At 45.2% G+C, this 16,774-nt stretch overlaps 1 protein-coding gene across 3 annotated transcripts in view; it reads left to right on the top strand.

Annotated features, from left to right (window-relative positions):
- Positions 1-16,774, top strand: part of scn5lab (sodium channel, voltage gated, type V-like, alpha b) — a 489,515-nt gene that overhangs the window by 291,072 nt on the left and 181,669 nt on the right. For all 3 annotated transcript variants that reach the window (XM_063044491.1, XM_063044492.1, XM_063044490.1), the window contains exon 17: positions 10,975-11,331. In XM_063044491.1, coding sequence (XP_062900561.1) covers positions 10,975-11,331 — 357 coding nt within the window. The remainder of the gene's footprint in view (positions 1-10,974; positions 11,332-16,774) is intronic.

The raw sequence follows: 16,774 nt of genomic DNA, 5'->3' as shown, positions 1-16,774 counted from the left end.
TATAGGGAATTGAACCTGGGTCGGTGGTACAGTAAACTACGCACTGGGCTGCCTCTTATATTATTATTGTCACGTGTAGGAAGCTCAGATGGCTTTGGTATACGTTGGTGACTCTCTGCGGGCTGCAGGAAATTGTACCAGCTTTCCTCTCAAATATACTCCTTTTGAATGACTACAGTTTACAGTCCCTGATGTTTACAGTTTATAGTTAGTGTTCCATAGATAGATTTACTAAATATGCCTGCAGAAGAAGAATCTCATGTGGTGACATGTATGTACTCTGATAATATATTTTGAACTTTGAGCTGAGCTACAGTGAAAAGTATTGTTTTGCATGCCATCTTTACCAATCATTTCATCATATTGGTTCTTTGAGGCAGTACAAGGGGAAAACAATAACAGAATGCAGAATAAAGTGTAACGGTTACAGAGAAAGTGCAGTGCAGAGAAGGGGCAGACGATAAGGTGCAAGGTTATGGCGAGGTAGATCGCGAGGTTAAGGGTTATTATATAAAGGGCCTTTCAGAAGTCTTATAACAACGAGACAGGAATGGTGCTTAATCTTCACTTGTGTAACTTTCACAGCAATCCAGTTGTTTCTAAAGGTTTAATAATTGGCTTTATTTGTCACATGTCCATGGACACACTGAAACGCAGGGTGAAATGAGCCGCTTGCATCAACAACCAATACAATCTGAGGGTTGTTCTGGGGGGCAGCCCACAAGTGTCACCACGCTTCCAGCGCTAACATAGCAGGCCCACAACTCATTAATGCTTACTAACCTGTACATCTTTAGGCCCACAACTCATTAAAGGCTGATTTATACTTCTGCGTCAACTCGACGCCGTAACTACGGCGTCGCCATGAACCTGACGCAGAGACTACACGGATCCCTACGCCGTAGCATGACACGCACCTCTCCCAAAATGTAACTACGCGTCGCGGCAACACAGACTGAACAAGTGTGATTGGTCCACTTGGTAGCATCGCATTTCCTCCTACGCTGCAATAGCTTCCCATTGGGCGACTGAAGGACAGGGAAGGAACTCTGGCTGCAATGTTTTCCATAAAGCTTTACAGACCTCCGAAATTATGGAGGACACATTTCGCTTTTACGAAAAAAGACGTTCACTTTAAACTTGTTTACCCCGAGAAAGACTACCATGACCATGAAGCCTTGCGCGGGCAGGTGTGTGCGCATGCGCGATGTGCCCGAATTGCAGAGCGACGCAGACACACCAACGCACAAGTATAAATGCTCTCAACGCGAGTAGGCCGCTTGTGTAGATTATGGCGTCGAGTTGACACAGAAGTATAAATCAGCCTTAACACTTACTAACCTGTACTCTTTAGGCCCACAACTCATTAACACTTACTAACCTGTACGTCTTTTGAATGGGAGGGGAAATCAGGGCACCCAGACGAAACCCACACAGTCACAGGGACAACATACAAACTCTTTCAAAGCTCAAAGTAAACTTATAATCGAAGTACACAGAATCACCTTATACAACCCTGAGATTCATTTTCTTGTGGGCATACTCAATGAATCCATAATAGAATAATAATCGTAATAGAATCAATGAAAGACCGCACCAACTGGGTGTTCAACCAATATGCGAAAGACAACAAACGGTGCAAATACAAAAAGGAAGTGAGACCATGGGTTGTGGGAACATTTCAGTGATGGGGCAGGTGAAGCTGAGTGAAGTTACCCCTCTGGTTCTAAAGCCTGATGGTTGGGGGGGGGGGGGGCGCGGCTAATAACTGTAATAACTGTTCCTGAACCTGACCCATTTATTTATTGAGAGACAGCACAGAATAGGCTCTTCCGGCCCATCGAGCCGCGCTGGCCAGCAATTCCCCGATTGAATCCGAGCCCAATCACAGGACAATTTGCAATGACCAATTATCCGATAAATCAGTACGTCTTTGGAGCATGCGGACAAAACCAGCATGGTCACGGGGAAATCATACAAACTCCTTACCGTCAGTGGCAAGAATTGAACCCGGGCTGCCTGTACTGTAAAGCGCCTTGCTGCCCTATTCAACTACTTGGATTTAATTTCACCCAGTTTCCTGGTAGGATCTGAACTCGTATCTCAATGGTCATTAACCCACACCTTCTGATAATAGTCAGGTAATGTATTCATGACACGCCGACACACTTTGTTCCTGGTAACTCAGATACCACTGAGGTCCAGCTCAGAATTAACCCTCAGATACCTCCCTCAGGTGAAGGGTCTACTTCCTAGGATGGGGAGAGACTGGGCTGAAACATAGAAACATAGAAAACCTACCACACAGTACAGGCCCTTCGCCCCACAAAGTTGTGCCGAACATGGCCCTACTTCAGAAATTACTAGGCTTACCCATAGCTCTCTATTTTTCTAAGCTCCGTGTACCTATCCAGGAGTCTCTTAAAGGACCCTATCGTATCTGCCTCCACCACCGCTGCTGGCAGCCCATTCCACGCACTCACCACTCTGAGTAAAAAAACTTACCCCTGACATCTCCTCTGTACCTACTCCCCAGCACCTTAAACCTGTGCCCTCTTGTGGCAACCATTTCAGCCCTGGGAAAAAGCCTCTGACTATCCACACAATCAATGCCTCTCATCATCTTATACACCTCTATCAGGTCACCTCTCACCCTCCGCCGCTCCAAGGAGAAAAGGCCGAGTTCACTCAACCTATTCTCATAAGGCATGCTCCCCAATCCAGGCAATATCCTTGAAAATCTCCTCTGCACCCTTTCTATGGCTTTCACATCCTTCATGTAGTGAGGCGACCAGAACTGAGCACAGTACTCCAAGTGGGGTCTGACCAGGGTCCTATATAGCTGCAACATTACTTTTCAATTTCAATTCAATTCAACAATTGATGAAGGCCAATACACCGTACACCTTCTTAACCACAGAGTCATCCTGTGCAGCTGCTTAGAGTGTCCTACGGACTTGGACCCCAAGATCCCTCTGATCCTCCACACTGCCAAGAGTCTTACCATTAATACTATGTTCTGCCATCATATTTGACCAGGCTGGTGCTGGTTCCTGAGAGGCATAGGGGTGGATGTGTGAATGGAGGCAGAAGTTTCCAAGATGTTTCCAATAGTGAGGGTAGGGATGAGTCTGTGACCATTACTTGGTCACTCATAGATCCAGTGAGGCTGGAAGGTTCCTCAAGGACTAGAGAGCCCTTATCTAGCACCCAGAGAGCATCTATTCTTTCTAATTCCACTGGCATTTCCAAAAATAAAAGGAAATAATGCATGGTCAGGACTGGAAAGGAAGGGGTACAAACCCAGAATAAGAAGATGGGGTCAGAGAGGAAGGAGAGGAAGGAGTACAAGCTGGCAGGTGATGGGTGCGTCCAGGTGAGGGTGGGGGAAGGGGATGAAGCGAGAAGCTGGGAGGTGATAGGCTGACCGCTGGGAGCTCCATCCTGAGATGGTATGAAGATTGATTTCTCAAACGTCTGGCAATTTCTCCCTGCCTCCCCCTTCCCTCTTTTTCCATCCTGCGTTCTGGCTTCCCTCTTGCTCCTTCTCTTCTCTTCTCCTCTCCTCCCCCATCACCTCCCTCTGGTGCCCTTTCTCCTTCCCTTTCTCCCATGGTCCACTCTCCTCTCCAATAAGGTTCCTCCTTCTTCAGTCCTTTTCCACCTATCACCTCCCAGCTTCTCACTTTGTCCCCTTTCCTCCAGCAAACTACCTTCCCCTTCATCCCCACCTGCCAACTTGTACTCTGACCCCTTCCCCACCTTCTGATTCTGGATGTGTGCTCCCCTTCTTTCCAGGGCTGACAAAGTGTCTGGTCTTGGCCTGAAACATCGCCTCTTTTTTCCGCTCCATAGATCATGGGTTCCCAGTCTGGGATCGATGGACCTCTTGCTTAATAGTATTGGTCTGTGGCATCAGAACGGTTGGAAACCTCTGTGATAGATGCTGCTTGACCTGCTGAGTTCCTCCAGTCGTTTGTGTGTGTTGCTTTGGAAATGCTGGAAGTCAGAGCTCCTGTATTCAGTTTTAATGTTGTTTTGGACCACTTAGTTACATAAGTTAAAATGCATGTGGACAGTACTTGGATAGAAGAGGAGCAGAGGCCTAATGCAGGCGAATGGTACTAGTGTAGAGGATATTAGAAACAGCAGGGACACAATGGGCAGAAAGGCCTGTTTTCTGTGGTATTCAACTCCATTGCAACACCCACAAAATGCTGGAGGAACCCAGCAGCTCAGGCACCATCTATGGAGAGGAATAAAGTGTCGACATTCCGGGCTGAGAATAAAAATGTCGGGGGCAGGGGGAGGAAGGAGGAGAAACAAGGTATTTGGTGGAGGGGGGGTGAAGTTAGAAGCTGGGAGGTGATAGGTGGAAAAGGCAAAAGGCTGAAGAAGAAGGAATCTGGTAGGAGGGTGGCCTATGGGAGAAAGAGAAGGAGAAGGGGTACCAAGGGGAGGTGAGGAGAAGAGAAAGGATAAGAGGAGATTCAGAATGGAGAATGGAAAAGTAGAGAAGGGGGAGGCAGGGAGAAATTGCCGGAAGTTTAAGAAATCAATGTTCATGCCGTCAGGTTTGTTTGTCTGTCTGTCTCTCAAAGTATAAAGAGAGACAGTGAAAATTCACTTGGCATTAGGGATCATAATTGGGAAAAAAAGCATTAATAAAAATATGACAATGGGAGTAAACAAATAAAAATCAAAAGCAAAACTCCTAGTGCTGGGAATCTGAAATAATTGTAAATAATTGATAAGACAAAGATTCGGCTAAAGACCTACTGCCTTCTGTAATGTGGCTGGCTACTTTCTGAGATGCAAATCAAATGATTTTTTTATTCACAGAGAGAATAAGAGGGACTTGAGGTAGGGGAGAGAGCGAAAGAGAGACAGACAGACAAAAGAAAGAGAAACAGCAGGAGAGAGGAAGAGGGAGAGTGTGGGAGGAGGGATGTAAACAAACAGACAGAGAAAGAGAAAGACTGAGAGACAGAAAAAAAGAGAGAGGGAGAGAGGTGGGTGGACAGACAACACACATTAAATGAGGGAGGAACTTATCAAGTCAGGCAGCATCCATGGAAATAAGTAAACAGTGGACATTTCAGGCCGAGACCCTTCATGAGGACTGGAGAGTTAAGAGGCAGAATCAGAATAAGAAGGTGGGAGGAGGGGGAGGATAACAAGCTGACACTGATAGGTGAGGCCAGGTGAGGGGGTAGTTGGGTGGGGGAGGGGGATGAAGTATGAAGCCGGGAGGTGATAGGTGGAAAAGGTGGAAGAAGGAATCTGATAGGAGAGGAGAGTGGGCCAATGGAAGAAAGGGAGGGAGGAGGGTCACCAGAAGGAGATGATGGGCAGGGAGGAGAAGAGAAGGGGTGGGAGAGGAGCCAGAACGGGGAACGGATAAAGAGAGAAGGGAGGGAGGGAGGGGAGAAACTACCCAATGCTGGGGAAATCGATGTTCAGGCTATCGGGTTGGAGGCTGCCCAAGCAAAATATGAGGTGTTGCCCCTCCAACCTGAGTTTGGCCTCGCCTCATCAGGGCAGTAGAGGACATGACAGACCAATGACAGACATGTTGGAATGGGAAGTCAAGTCGAAATTGGCGGCCACCAGGGGATCCCAGTGCTCAACAAAGAGGTTCTCCAGTCCTCGCCAGGTCTTACCCATGTAGGGGAGCCTGCGCCGCGACCACTGAATGCAGAAGATAAACCCCTCGGACCTGCAGGTGAATATGTCACCTCACCTGGATGCACTATTTGGGGCGCTGATGGTGGTGAGAGAGGGGGTGCGTGGGTAGGAGCAGCACTTGTCCTGCTTGCAGGGTAAGTGCCTGGAGGGAGATCAGTGGGGCGGGATGAGTGGACAGGAGAGCTCGATCCCTACAGAAAATGGAGGGGGTACCCGATGAAGGGACTCGGCCCGAAAGGTCGACTGTTTATTCCCCTCCAAGGATGCTGCCTGACTTGCTAAGTTCTACCAGCATTTTGTCTGTGTGTTGCTCAAGATTTCCAGCATCTGCTGACTCTCTTGTGTTTAAGACAGACAGACAGAGAGAAAGACTACAAGAAAGAGAGAGACAGGCAGGCAAACAGAATGTGAAAGACAAAGAGGGAGACAGAGAGACAGTGGAGATCAGAAAGACAGAGAGAATGGGGGGCAGTGGGAGAAAGAGAGAGCGACGTGGGGAGAAGAAGGGAGTGGCGTCAGGTAAATGTTTCTCTCAAGAGTTACACTCTGCCTGTAGGTACACATTTGAGCCTTCTGGTTAGTTTGTGTCAGAAAGGATTAATGCCTGCATATTAACAACACTCAGAGGGATTTCACTTGAGTGTATCCTTAATATCTTCTTAATACTGAACCAATCTTAATATCTTCATTGGCGCAGTGTCAAATTTTAGTCTTGTTGTGCTACTGTGAAGTGTCTTGGGACATTTCCCGACCTTAAAGGGGGCGAGAGAAAATCAGGTTGTTAGAGAGCGAAGTCATGCTGGTTTGATGCCTGCATGAAGGTGCTAATTAATTTGTTTCAAATAGAACGGTGTCACTTCTAATTTGTTAACTTGTGCAGGTTATTAGAAAGTGTGAGTTCTGTTATTACAATATGATTTAAATCTAGCATTTCAGTTTGGATTTATAGCCTCTGAAGGTTTTGTTTTGCTTTTTAAGATAGCTGCACAAAATCAATGCCTCATTTGGGCCCAACGTAATCAAGTTGAATATCACAGTAATCAGAATCAGGTTTATTATCACTGATAATATGACATGAAATTTGTTCTGTGGCAGCAGTACAGTGCAGAGATATAAAGTCACTATAAATTACACAAATAAATAAATAGTTTAAAGCAAAACGAATAATGAGGTAGTGCTGACGGGTTCATGGACATTCAGAAATCTGATGGTGAGTGGTGGCGGGGAAGAAGAGGTGCAGTGAACAGAGGTGAGAGTGAAGAGATTTAATAGGAACCTGAGGGGCAACTTTTACACCCGGAGGGTGGTCAGTACATTGAGTTAGGTGCTAGACAAAGTGACTGAGGCCGGTACATTTATTTTTATCATTGAGAATCAGTGCAGAATAGACCCTTCCGCACCTTCGAGCCATGTCAGCAGCCATCCTCCGGTACAATCCCAGCCTAAGTACAGGACGATTAACCTACCGACTGCTACGTCTCTGGAATGTGGGAGGAAGCCAGAGCACCCGGGGGAAATTCAAGCAATCACGGAGAGAACATACAAACTCTTTACTGGCAGCGATGGGAATTGAACATGGGTCGCCTATACTGTAAAGGGAATGTGCTAACCACGCCGCCCTACATTGGCAGTACTTGAAAGGTTCTTAGGTACATAGAAACATAGAAAACCTACAGCACAATACAGGCCCTTCGGCCCACAATGCTGAGCCGAACATGTACTTACTTTAGAAATTACCTCGGGTTACCCATAGTCCTCTATTTTTCTAATTCCTTTTAATTAATTTGCATTCACTTCTGGTGTAAACTGGTGTACTTATTTCGTGTTAGTTTTCGCATCGTAAATCTCAGTTTACCCAGTCCTGTGTCACTCTCATCATTACAGGTATTTCATCAACAGCATGCAGATTCATGCTCTTTTTGAAACTGCAACTTGACTTTTCATCTTCTTCTCTTCCCCTTGCAGTCCATTTATTTTTGCATGCCCAGCAGGCTCTTTGCATGTGTCCTACTTTGTTATATTTTCTGGAAGTTTCACCATGAATAACAAACGTTTAGAGCAAGGGTTCCCAGCCTTTTATGCCTTGGACCCCAACCGTTAACCATCAATCGATGGACCCCAGGTTGTGAACCCTTGGTTTAGAGGGATATGGGTCAAACAGAGGCAAAAGGGACAAGCTTAAAGAGAATCCTGGCTAGCATGGACCAGATGGGCAGAAGGGCCTGTTTTCCTGCTGTATGACTCTAATACCACAAAATATTGGGGTCACCATATTATTAAAAGAATGTAGACACAATAAAATCTTTCTGTGATAATGATACTGGGATCAAAGTCATATCTTGAGTTAAAGTTTAGAACTGAGCTCAAATGCTGTCTATGTGGAGCTTGCATGATCCTCCAGAGATGCTGCTCAACCCACTGAGTTCCTCCATCGGATTTTCTGATTAAAATCGTCCCTCCATTAAAGGAGTGCAAGGACCCAGTATTTGACTCACTCTTGTGAGATTGGTCATTCAAAGTGTGAGACAACTCTTGCCTCTTGTTCAAGCAGGCTGAGTGAAGAAGCTCCCCTCAGTTTCCCCTTAAATATTTTACCTGTCATCCTTAATCTATCAATAACATTGACTTATCTTTGGTTCTAAATTTGTTCCGTCATTTCATGGCCCCCAACAGCCCTGCTGAGATTTCAACCTGTGCCTGTCAATCAGTGGTAGGCCCCACTGCTAATCCAGTGAATTAAATATACAGAGCAACAAATATTTTTGAAATTGTTGCTCCCTCAGAATCTTTTTCTTTGCAGTTATGACAGACTACTTGAAGTCATAGTCATAGTCATAATCATACTTTATTGATCCGGGGGAAATTGGTTTCCGTTACAGTTGTACCATAAATAATAAATAGTAATAAAACCATAAATAGTTAAATAGTAATATGTAAATTATACCAGGAAATAAGGAAATAAGTCCAGGACCAGCCTATTGGCTCAGGGTGTCTGACCCTCCAAGGGAGGAGTTGTAAAGTTTGGTGGCCACAGGCAGGAATGACTTCCTATGACGCTCTGTGCTGCATCTCAGTGGAATGAGTCTCTGGCTGAATCCTGTGTCCAACCAGTACATTATGTAGTGGATGGGAGACATTGTCCAAGATGGCATGCAACTTAGACAGCATCCTCTTTTCAAACACCACTGTGAGAGAGTCCAATTCCATCCCCACAACATCACTGGCCTTACGAATGAGTTTGTTGATTCTGTTGGTGTCTGCTACCCTCAACCTGCTGCCCCAGCACACAATAGCAAACATGATAGCACTGGACACCACAGACTCGTAGAACATCCTCAGCATCATCTGGCAGATGTTAAAGGACCTCAGTCTCCTCAGGAAATAGAGACGGCTCTGACCCTTCTTGTAGACAGCCTCAATGTTCTTTGACCAGTCCAGTTTATTGTCAATTTGTATCCCCAGGTATTTGTAATCCTCCACCATGTCCACACTGACCCCCTGGATGGAAACAGGGGTCACCGGTACCTTAGCTCTCCTCAGGTCTACCACAAGCTCCTTAGTCTTTTTCACATTAAGCTGCAGATAATTCTGCTCACACCATGTGACAAAGTTTCCTACCGTAGCCCTGTACTCAGCCTCATCTCCCTTGCTGATGCATCCAGCTATGGCAGAGTCATCCGAAAACTTCTTAAGATGACAAGACTCTGTGCAGTAGTTGAAGTCCGAAGTGTAAATGGTGAAGAGAAAGGGAGACAAGAAGCTGAACATGTATATAATTTCAGCTACTTATATCACGTTGGAATTTGGAGAAACACAAAATTAACTTTTATTGAATATAATACATTTAATTGCTGATGCTTTGCAATAGCTGAACTAAGCTGAAAATGTTTTGTTGATGATTTGCCTTTGACTCAGAGTCTGAGGATTCTTGCTTAGGTGTCTAACAATAATCAGCCAGCATTGATGGATTCCAGTTGCCCTGATACCATTTCTCTATGACCGCAATGTCCTGGTGAAACCTTTCACCATGCTCGTCACTGACAGCGCCTAGATTTGCAGGGAAGAAATCTAAATGGGAATGCAGAAGATGAGTCTTTAGCGACATGTTGCACTTCATGGTTTTGTTTCTTTGAAGCATGTTGTCAACCAGCTGTACAGAGTTAGTGGCCTGAACGCCTTCCATGTGATTTTGTCCAGTCCCACTAGAAGTTCTTTGAATTGCCTGTCATTGATGACCTGTTTGATTGTGGACCAACAAAAATGCCTTCGTTAATCTTGGCATCAATTCTTCTAACTTGAATTATGAATTGAATTAACAAATAGAGGCAATTTCAAAAAAAATGGTGCATGATAGGGAAACTTCAGAGTGATTTTCATGATCAGCAGCCCAAAATCCATAAGATACACCCAAAAGTATTCAGGAAGCAAAATTTTTGTGGTCTAGTGATATCAATCAATAATCTATCCCTTCCTTTAGAAAACAACTTCATGGTCACTCAATCTACCACGGAGCACTGCAGTCAAACAGAAGATATCTGCTGTTTCTCGGTACACATGACTGTTATAAACCAACACATACAGTTGCCAGAGGACCAGAACTTAATGTACTTGTCTGTAATTAAAAGGATTATATGGCAGACCTCCTGCTGTCAGTTCTTTGCTGGTTATGTACAGTACTTCAATGCAAAGAGGTTTTAGTTCAAACAATAAAAACATATTAAGCAATCCTTCACTTCTGTGCCCATTCTGTTATTGTTGTGGAGTAGCAGCCAATCTGTTGGAGGAAGTCAGCAGGTTGAGCAGCATCTGTCGGAGGAGGGAGAAGAAATTGTTAATGTTTCAAGTGAAAACGCCGCACTAGAACTGTTTCGATCCAAAGCGTTGACAATTCCCTTAAACAGATGCTTCTCAACCCGCTGAGTTCCTCCAGCAGATCGTTCATGGCTCCAAGTTCAAAGATTCAGTTTAATATCAGAGAATGTATACAGTATACAGCCTGAAATTCGTGCTCTTCACAGACACCCACCAAACAAGAGGCCCCATAGAATGAATGATAGAAACATGGAAGCCCCGAAGCCCTTCACTCCCCTCACCATGCAAGCAACAGCAAAGGTCCCCCAAAGAGACCTTGATTCAGCGTCCATCAAATCGACAGGGCATAACCCAGCACTTCGGTATCTCAGACAGGCTCCATCACCTGCAGCCTCTCCTGTCTCTCCTGTTATGGTTGCGGACTGCTAGCCAACTCATGTAGGACCTTGCCTCACGGATCTCTCTGCTTTGCAGCTCAGAGTCTTCAAGCTGGCAAAGTCATGGCCCACCCTCAACACGCTCATCAAGATCATCGGCAACTCCATGGGCGCTCTGGGCAACCTGACCCTCGTCCTGGCAATCATTGTCTTCATCTTCGCAGTGGTGGGGATGCAGCTCTTTGGCAAGAGCTACAGTGACTGCGTATGCAAGATCTCAGACAAGTGCAAGCTCCCGCGTTGGCACATGCATGACTTCTTCCACTCCTTCCTCATCGTCTTTCGGGTTCTGTGCGGCGAGTGGATCGAGACCATGTGGGACTGCATGGAGGTGGCTGGGCAGCCTCTGTGTATCCTCGTCTTCATGCTGGTCATGGTGATTGGAAACCTGGTGGTAAGGCCTCACCCTTTTCTTTCTGGGCTTCTTTTGGGGTGCTGGGACAATCACGGACACTATTGGGATGTTGCAACTCTGTAAGTCAAGTCAAGTTTATTGACATTTAACTATATACATGTACATAACCATAGGTGTTCCTCATGGGGTCAGTATTGAGACCGCTACTTTTCACATTGTTTGTCAGTGATTTAGATAATGGAATTGATGGCTTTGTGGCAAGTTAGTGGATGATACAAAGATCGATGGAGGGGTAGATAGTGCTGAGGAAGCAATGCGATTGCAGCAGGACTTAGACAAATTGGAAGAATGGGCAAAAAGTTTTGGGAAATGTATGATAATTGCATTTTGGTTAAAGTAACAATAGTGCGGACTATTATCCAAATGGGGAGAAGGTTCAAACATCAGAGGTGCAGAGGGACTTGGGAGTCCTCGTGCAAGACTCCCAGAAGGTTAATTTACAGGTTGAGTCTGTGGTAAAGAAGGCAAATGCAATGTTGGCATTTATTTCAAGGGGAATAGAATATTAAAGCAAGGAAATGATGCTAAGACTTTATAAGACACTAGTCAGGCCGCACTTGTAGTATTGTCAACAGCTTTGGGTCCCATATCTCAGAAAGGACGTGTTGTCATTGGAGAGATGGGTGGGAACCTTAATAATACAAGGCCCTGCGAAATCAGCACTCCTGATAAATGTCCCCAGTGATCTGAGGATGATTCGGGGAATGAAGGGGTTAATATACTTCGAGCGTTTGACAGCTTCGGGCCTGTACCCACTGGAATTTAGAAGAATGTGGGGGGATCTCATTGAAACCTACCGCATGTTGAAAGGACTAGATAGGGTGGATGTGGAGAGGATGTACCCAGAACTAGAGGGCACAGCCTCCAATCTGAGGGGCAATCTTTAGAACAGAGGTAAGGAGGAATTTCTGTGGAATGCTCTGCCACAAACTGCAGTGGAGGCCAAGTCCGTGGGTACATTTAAGGTGGAAGTTGATTGTTTCCTAATCGTTCAGGGCATCAAAGGATATGGCGAAAAGGCAGGTGTATGGGGTTGGGTGGGATCCGGGATCAGCCATGATGGAATGGCAGAGCAGACTCGATGGGTTGAATGGCCTAATTCTGCTCCTTTGTCTTATGGTCTTATATAATGTATATAGAAACAAGACAACTTTTCTTCGAACCAGGGTGTAAAGCACAGTAGTACACATAACACACAACAATTTATGAAGGTAAGGATTAAACCTACAGATGAATCACACATAAATAACAAACTAAAGTGCATAAATTAAATATTGTAAGGTACAGAACAGATTAACCAGTGACACTTTGAATATGATGTGGTCCGGAGTTCAGAAGCCTAATGGCCTGAGGGAAGAAACTGTTTCCCATCCTGACCTTGTTCTTGTTTTTATGCATCGGAGACTCCTGTCTGATGGTAGAAAGTCAAAGAGGATGCTGGATGGATGGCTGGGATCCTTAATAATACTAAGGACCCTGTGTACGCAGCGCTCCTGATAAATGTCCCCGATGGATGGTAGGGAGACCCCCGTGATCCTCTCAGCTGTTCTCACAGTCCTTTGTAGGGACTTCTGGCCCGATACTTGACTGCTCCCATACCAGATGGAGATGCAACTTGTCCAGATGCTCTCAATGGTGCTCCTGTAAAACACAGTTAAGATGGGGGGGGTGGGTGGGGGCCTTGCTTACTTCAAACTTCTTAGGAAATGGAGGGGCTGCTGTGCCTTCTTATTCAGTGAGGTGATATTAAGGGGCCATAAGACCATAAGATTCAAATTTATTTATCACATGTGCATCGAAACATACAGAGAAATGTGTTGTTTGCACAGGATGCCCACAAGTGTTGCCACACGTTCTACGCCAACATAACATACCCACAATGCTCAGCAGAGCAACAACTACAAATCAGTAACAGCAAAACAAGTGGCTTCCCCATCCCTCCCACCTACCCACTCACTCATACACACAGACAGGCCTTCAAGCCCAGTACAGGCTGCATCCAGAGTCCTTGGCCATGGACTCTTAGACTTGCAGACATTAGGCCTCTTCTTCTGGACACGTTGACCCAGGGGCTTTGACCTCTCCGGCCTTGCCAATTTCAGTCTTTGATCTTCAGGTTTTGAGCTCCGGTATTGACGCGAAGACCACAATTCATAGGAGCAGAATTAAGCTATTTGGCCCATTGAGTCTGCCCTGACAATGGATCATATCTAATTTATTTTCCCTTTCAACCCCATTCTTCTGCCTTCTCCCTGTAACCTTTGACACCCTTACTAATCAAGAACCTATCAACCTCCGTTTTAAATATACGTAATGACTTGGCTTCCACTGTCTTCTGTGGCAATGAATTCCATAGATTCATTACCCTCTGGCTAAAGAAATTCCTCGTCATCTCTGTTCTAAAGGGACATCTTTCTTTTCTGAGTTTGTTCCTAGGCTCTGCCACTATTGGAAACACTACCTTCCTTGCAAGGAAGGCCCCATCTCCTCAGACACACTGTGTGATTCTACAGCGCCAAAACTACTCAATAGTCTAACGTTGCATGTGGTTGTCCTTCAAATGAAACCTGCATTCTCATCACCCTCTGGGCAAAGATATTTTCTCTAGAGCTCCTTGCAGGATTTATTGGTATTCCTTGTCCCAGACACTCCCACAACCTCTATAACCCCCCTCATGAAATCCTTTCATAACCCATACAACTACATACCTGCGCATTCTCCAGACAAGCATCTCCTAGTGATACCCCTCCTGATCCTGGTATTGTTAATGACAGGTTAATTTCAGTTAGGTCTGCATTCATTTTATAAGATGGGGACCCCAATATTTTATGGTGTTACCTGAGTCATATACAGTAGAACAGAAACAGGCCCTTCAGCCCAACCTATCTATACTGACCAGGATGATCATTTAAACAAGCCCCACTTGCCCTCATTTGTCCCCCTAAACCTTTCCTACCCATGTATCTGTCCAGAGTCTTTTAAGTGTTGTTATTTTATTGTAGCTACCTCAATCACTTTGTCTGGCAGCTTCTTCCATATACACGCCAGCCTCTGCACAAGGAAGCTGTCCCTCAGGTCCCTTTTACATGTTTCACCTCCCACCTTCAACCTGTGCCCTCTAGCCTTCAGCTGCCCTTCTCTGAGAAAATGACGGAGCACATGACTGATCAAAAATCGGGAGTCCCCACTTCTGACAGCCCTTCTCCATGGGCTGCTTCGTGCTCAGTAACTGGGAGCTTGTGCCTGTGTGTGTGACAGCTAACCTGTCGGAACTGACAGTAACCAGAGCTGGACGCCATGTCCCAACTAGTCTGATATAGTTTTACCTATCTCTTGTGCATGTGAATGTGTGTCTGTGTCTGTGTGCATAAGTGATTACTATTTTTCCTTGGTTTCACAATACAGCACAAACTGGGCCCTTCTGCCCCTTCAGCCTTGCTGCCCCTGCAAAACCCGACCATCCTGATTAACCCTAACCTAATCCTGGGACAATTTACAATGACCAATTAACCTACCTGGTACATCTTTGGATTGTGGGAGGAAAGCAGAGTCCTGGGGAAAACCCATACATTCCATGGGTGAGATTCCCTACAGATGGCACTGGAATTGAACTCCAAACTGCAGAATGCCCCAAGCTGTGATAGTGTCGCACTAACTGATACGAGGCAGTGGCGCCATTTATAGAGCTGACAGCAACCAGGGCTGTGTGCCATGCCCAACTAGTCTGATGTAGTTTTACTCATCTGTTGTGTGTGTTTGTGTGTGTGTGTGCATGTGTGATCACTATTATACAGCTAGCCTGTCAGAATTGACATTAACCATGGCCCAACGAGTCTGGCATAGTTTTACCTGCGCAGTATTGCGTGTGAGACCATGGAATTATTTCATTAGCTTCGTGAATAATGTCATGATTGGACTTGCTTCAATAGCTGATTTGATTATATACTTCATCACTTAGACCCGCCTGGTAGTAGCACAATAGGCCAGATTGAACACAGCAGGTTGTCTAACAGCACGTGCTGTGCTTGATTTGCCTTCAAACAGCTCCTTCTTTGGGATGTGTAAAAAGTCACTTGGGGATGTTGTGTACAAAGTCACTTTGGTATATTGTGTACAAAGTCACTTTGGGCCATTGAGTAAAAAGTCACTCTGGGGATGTTGTGTAAAAAGTCACTCTGGGATGTTGTGTAAAAAGTCACTTTGGTATATTGTGTACAAAGACACTTTGAGCTGTTGTGTAAAAAATCACTGGGATGTTGTGTACAAAGTCACTCCGGGATGTTGTGTACAAAGTCACTCCGGGATGTTGTGTAAAAAGTCACTTTGGGATGTTGTGTACAAAGTCACTTTGGGATGTTGTGTACAAAGTCACACTGGGGATGTTGTGTACAGACACTTTGAGCTGTTGTGTAAAAAGTCACTCCGGGATGTTGTGTAAAAATTCACTCTGGGATGTTGTGTACAAAGTCACTCCGGGATGTTGTGTACAAAGTCACTCCGGGATGATGTGTACAAAGTCACTCCGGGATGTTGTGTAAAAAGTCACTTTGGGATGTTGTGTACAAAGTCACTCTGGGATGTTGTGTAAAAAGTCACTTTGGGATGTTGTGTACAAAGTCACTTTGGGATGTTGTGTACAAAGTCACTCTGGGATGTTGTGTAAAAAGTCACTTTGGGATGTTGTGTACAAAGTCACTTTGGGATGTTGTGTAAAAAGTCACTTTGGGATGTTGTGTACAAAGTCACTCTGGGATGTTGTGTAAAAAGTCACTTTGGGATGTTGTGTACAAAGTCACTCTGGGATGTTGTGTACAAAGTCACTTTGGGATGTTGTGTACAAAGTCACTCTGGGATGTTGTGTAAAAAGTCACTTTGGGATGTTGTGTACAAAGTCACTCTGGGATGTTGTGTACAAAGTCACTTTGGGATGTTGTGTACAAAGTCACTCCGGGATGTTGTGTACAAAGTCACTCCGGGATGTTGTGTAAAAAGTCACTTTGGGATGTTGTGTACAAAGACACTTTGAGCTGTTGTGTACAAAGTCACACTGGGGATGTTGTGTAAAAATTCACTCTGGGATGTTGTGTAAAAAGTCACTCCAGGATGTTGTGTAAAAAGTCACTTTGGGATGTTGTATAAAAAATTACTTTGGAATGCTGTGTAAAAATCACTTTGGGAATTGTGTGCAAGGTCACTGGAACTATTAGGATGAAGACACAGCACACACGGCAGTGGGTGAAACCCAGCAATGAGGCTCTCAGTGAACAGGAAGTTCAGCTGTGCGACTGTGGATTATGGAATGAATTGTGCAGAGGCTGAGAAGGAATAGAGGCATTGGCAGGTCGAGGGCATGTGGATCCAGGTTAGTACAGGGGTGGAAATGGCTCAGGGGCAAGTCTGAAAGGCAGAGCCAGTCCAGGTA

Source organism: Mobula hypostoma, chromosome 3, assembly GCF_963921235.1.
Source record: "Mobula hypostoma chromosome 3, sMobHyp1.1, whole genome shotgun sequence".
Taxonomy (NCBI): domain Eukaryota; kingdom Metazoa; phylum Chordata; class Chondrichthyes; order Myliobatiformes; family Myliobatidae; genus Mobula; species Mobula hypostoma.
The sequence above is the reverse complement of the archived record's forward strand: the minus strand, read 5'-3'. Positions and strand labels throughout refer to the sequence as shown.